Source organism: Rhagoletis pomonella, unplaced genomic scaffold (assembly GCF_013731165.1).
Source record: "Rhagoletis pomonella isolate Grant_MI unplaced genomic scaffold, Rhpom_1.0 Rhpom_scaffold_00005, whole genome shotgun sequence".
In the NCBI taxonomy this organism is placed as follows: domain Eukaryota; kingdom Metazoa; phylum Arthropoda; class Insecta; order Diptera; family Tephritidae; genus Rhagoletis; species Rhagoletis pomonella.
In genome coordinates this window covers 24,152,791-24,157,695 of record NW_023458559.1, presented here as the reverse complement: position 1 = coordinate 24,157,695, position 4,905 = coordinate 24,152,791, and the positions used below count along the sequence as shown (strand labels likewise).

The window sequence follows — 4,905 nt, the reverse complement described above, 5'->3', positions numbered from 1 at the left end:
ATTGAAGCTAATTTATTCAAAATTGATGCTTGCAACAATTCTTTACCAAGAAATACGTTTATGGTAAAATTTTGGAAAATGGGCGTGGCACCGCCCACTTATGATCACATATAAGTATATCGGTAATCGTTCTACCAATTTGTACCAAACTCGGTGTGGTTATTGTACTTGCCACATAGAAGCAAAACGTTGAAAAATATTGAAATCGGACTTAAATAACGGCCGATTCTCATATAACGGTAAATTTAAGAAATGCTTGAAACTTCAATATTTCGAAATTGAAGGACGCTAATTTACTCAAAATTGATAACCTCGGCTTACCATCTAGCGGAAGGTTTCGGAAGGGTGAAAAAACATATATTTAATACTTGCGCCGGGTATTTAATGTTCGGCTCCGCCCGAACTTAGACTTTCTTACTTGTTGATAGAAAATTTAATATGCATATGTGATTGGAAATTAGTGAAGTACATGTCGGAGTCTAAAATAATACATATAACTACCCTGCAGGGAAAGCCACTAGCTGTGAACTAGAATTATACCAGTTCGCGTTTCAGCCCAACTAGTTCACGTTCTATCCTTTTTCAATGTTAGCTGCTGGTATTTTTAACATTGCGATGTCCTACGAGATGTCAATTGTCAGGCTAGGCCTCAGCGTCTACTAGTAGAAATACCAGTAGCACCATACCAGTTGATGAGATAGTCTGCCAATTCATCTCCCGTGAAAAGCATAAGTATGCCTTTTTGCTCGCGGCGGTCCAACAGTGGCAATGGCCGAGAGAGCAAAGCACTCGCGTGGTATGCCTGAGGTCTCAGGCCAAGTCCTGGCGCAGTGAACATATAATATTTTATTTACTTTTGTATTTATTTTTGTTTAATAAATTTTTTTATTTAGGGTTATTATTGTAATTTTAAAATTTAATTTAAAAAATATATTTTTTTAATATCTTTTTTTTATGACACAAGCATTTCTTTCCATATGTAGATATGTTTTTTTCTGCAATGCAATTCGATTTTCAAATTTGTTCTTCCTCAAACCTGCGATATCAGAACTGGAACCAGTAGTCTTCACGTCACGCCACAGCAGACATTTGTAAGAAAAGCAATTAATTACGTTTTATTTTTGGCTTTGGCAATTCAAAGGCATATGTCGCTGAACGCTTAAATTCTTCGAAATTGTCGAACTGGTAGACACATACTGGTTAATGAACTAGAATTTTTTCTAACTGGTTTGGCTTTTCACTGCAGGGTAACTATAAGTATACATGTGTGTGCGTATGTACGTTTCTATGTACCTTCATAAGCTTTTCATTTTAAAATTTCTTAGATTTGTTTTATAATTGCAATTAATTAACATTACTTTAAAATAATGAATATTAGATAATTAATTCTTAACATTTCTCTCATTATAGCATCCACCACTGAGAAGCGTCTGCGCATTGCAGTTATTGGTAGTGTTACTGCCACACTACTACTACAATAAAAACTCAAAGTCGGCAACACCCACAAGCATATTACAAAAGTTAACTGAACTCATACCAAAAACGTTAAGTGAGAGTAGTTAAGAGAGCGCCGAACTATTGTTGCCAATGCGCATTACAAATACGAACAACACACACATATTTACATATCTACGTATTTAAGTATTTGACAACATAAAGAAGTAAAACAAATAAGGATACCGACAGTTTTGGTAACGCAAGTTTTGAACATTTCACACGAAATAATCAACAAATTCGAAGCCAAATACAAAATTGGCCCATTTTTATCTGTAGGAGATCTTTCAACACAAAGCTTGAGTCAGAAAAAAGTCAAAATAGCCGCAATTGAGAGTGAACAAACAGCAAATGGCGGTGAGATGGCTTTCTCCCGCCACAACATCGAAAAAAGGCGCCTAATCGAATTGGTGCGGCTGAATTCGATACTCTGGGATTGTCGTTTGCCCCATTACAAGCGTTCTGACAAGAAGAAGGCCCTTAAATGGAACGAGTTAGGACGCGTTTTCGGCGTGAGTGGTGAGCGAGTGCAACGTACTTTCACATCCTTGCGTGAAATATTTCGGCGTGAGTTGAATCATGAAAAAATGCTGGGTGTGCGCTTCAAGTCCAAGTGGGAATACTACGATGCAATGGCTTTTCTAAAGGAAGTTATTAGAGAGCGAAAGTGAGTAGAAATTTCAGAATATTAAATTAACAATTTAACAAGCATTGCTTTTCTTAAGGTCTCGCGAGCGGAATAAAACATCCGCCGATGCTAATTTACCACAGCAACAACAACAACACAGCAATAACAATAGCAGCGCTATCGATGAATATCAATATTTCGCACCCAATGATCCTAACAATCCAAATAATCAACCGCAAATACAGATATCCGAACAACAGCAAGTGCAGCCTGCCTATCCGGCATTGCAACAGCAGCAGCAGCAACAACAACTGGGCACCTTGCCTTTGCCATCGCAGCAGCATCTTCCACAGTTACCACCGTCCAATGTACCACAACCGACACATGCACAACAAAATTCAACTGCAACAGGTCCGCTTGACACACAACAGCAACAGCATCTGCCGCAGTCAATGCTAAGTATGCAACCGGATGTGGTCCTAGGCTTAAACGGTAATGCGACCGCAACCCTTCACAATCTTGGCAATGGTAACGGTACATTAGCTGGCAATTCCAGACCACCTTCACAACAACAACAACAACAACAACAACAATTACCGCCCCAACAGCCTCAGCGGCATCAATTTCCTCCGCCTGGCAACCAAGCTCTAGTGGCCATTTCCAGTTCGCGATCTTCATCTAGCTCACCGTCAATTTACATAAAAGAGGAGCCCGATTCGCCGGACACACTCTCTCTTACCACCATAACAATCAACGAGCACGATTCGTCGTACTTGGCCCGACATGCCGAAACAAAAAACAAAAATGCTCAAAGTGTCAACTCACATGTCAAAGGTAGTATGCCAATCGGTAATAGTAAAAACAATGGTGCAATACGTAAATCGAAATCGCACATAGACCCCTCGTCAGCGAGTTTGATCATTGACGAGGACTTTGCTGGGCACGACGCCGATTTGGATGATCTCGATGATCCTGATGTGGATATGCTGGACGATGGACGTCTTTCGCCAGCGAGCACCTACACCCTAGGCATGGCGTCGAAGCCAAATCGTCTTACGGCACGTGAAATACTCTATACCAAATTTGGGGACTTCTTGGCCGCACGCCTGAATACGCTTAATGAGACTGTGGCTAACGATTTAATGAATCGCATACTACTCCTGATCGCTGAAAAGTAATGGAATAGCTGTCACAGCGTTATTCTACTCAGCAGATTTCTATATTCTCGTTTTGTGTGTTAATGACAGGCATATCTAGATACTAAATTACACATTTTAGGGTCCAACATATCTCTTTAAAATAACTTTAGGAAGCCGGATAACTCTGTGGAATAGTCATTTTAGGGCTTCAACAGAATATTGCCCAATTGGTAGTATTATACTATATATATATATATATATGTATATATATATATATATATATATATCTGTATATATATATATATATATATACATTATATTGCATGTGTGTGAGGGAAATTTATCCTGTATGAGTCTGAAATAAAACTAAAAGTCATATCAACTTGCCATATGTATGAAAATAATAAATACGCAGGTATGTTTTTACGCTTATGTCCGTAAGTATGTATGTATATTAGAGTAGTCCAAGTTTTGTTTTTGGGCGAAAAGATGACATACAGTAAACGGGGCATCCTTCAGTTCAGTGTTGTATTGTAACCAATACAAGGTGCCCAGTGACCTTGAAATATGCTTCTGAATCCCTGTGAAACTTGGCGAAACTATTGGTGACTTTTCATAAAAAGTGACTGTCGTCATAACCACTGAACTTGTAATATTTTAATAGCTAATTTTAATTTGAAATGCTCTTAGGTTGCTTAACTAATTTTTCGGTTAATATATGTATGTACAATATACTTCTATGTAGAGTAAAATATTAACATTACATGAACATCCTCTAAATGTGTACTTAGAAACGTTAAGTTTGGTGCTAGCATAGGGCTGACATAAGCCTGAACCCATCGACCAGGACACGTTAATACGGTGCCAATATATTTCTTGTGAAAACATTTGATTTGGTTCTGGCGTTGTATTATTTTGAAATAATTTCTAAAATTATAAGCAATGTAGTTTGTGGCACAATCCGTCGAGTTTTAAAATATTTGGCGCCTTTAACGTGGCCTTGAATGCTTGCCTTACCAACATTAGCAAATTTCCACATATCCTATAATGTGCTTCATGATCATTTTATTCAATTTGGATATGCATAACTACAAGATAATTTAGGTAGGCTATCTTAAGTGCTGGCATTCTAAAAGACTTACCCAGTAAGGGCTGAAAAAAGTGCTTCCCTGCATGCCTCCTGGAAAAGGTTTTCCTGTTTATAATTTACACGAATGTATATGTTTATATAGCTTAGCATTACAAATGAAATTCAGTAAGCATTTTAAGACTCAATGAAATATACATACATATTTGATACCAGATCGCCATAACCCGCTTCGCTGAGGTCGCTTAGGTGTCAATCAATAAACTATGCCAAAAACAGGAGATTTAAAAATGTTTAACCATCTTCAAAATCAAATCCTCTCTCTTGTGTTACTTTTTCAATTATTAGATTAAAACAGGGGACAACCTCTTTACATGGAGCTCAGAAATGAATCCCTTTCAAAACCATTTCGATTGATACTCATATTGTAATACTCATTGAAATTCTTGAATAACTAGTTTGAATTCAACTTTCTAAACAGTTGGCAACCTTTTTAAACCTCTTTAGACACATGATTCAATAATTAAAGGTTTACTCATAAGTGACATTAGAGTTTT

The 4,905-nt window shown here is 37.5% G+C and overlaps 1 protein-coding gene across 1 annotated transcript in view; it reads left to right on the top strand.

Annotated features, from left to right (window-relative positions):
* LOC118738777 (myb-like protein AA) overlaps window positions 1-3,643 on the top strand; it is an 18,022-nt gene extending 14,379 nt beyond the window's left edge. Inside the window, exons 2-4 of the mRNA XM_036469743.1 lie at window positions 1,411-1,691; window positions 1,774-2,161; window positions 2,220-3,643. Of these exons, the coding sequence (XP_036325636.1) occupies window positions 1,857-2,161; window positions 2,220-3,300 (1,386 nt within the window). The 5' untranslated portion in view covers window positions 1,411-1,691; window positions 1,774-1,856 and the 3' untranslated portion in view covers window positions 3,301-3,643. The remainder of the gene's footprint in view (window positions 1-1,410; window positions 1,692-1,773; window positions 2,162-2,219) is intronic.
* The last annotated feature ends 1,262 nt before the right edge of the window (window positions 3,644-4,905 follow it).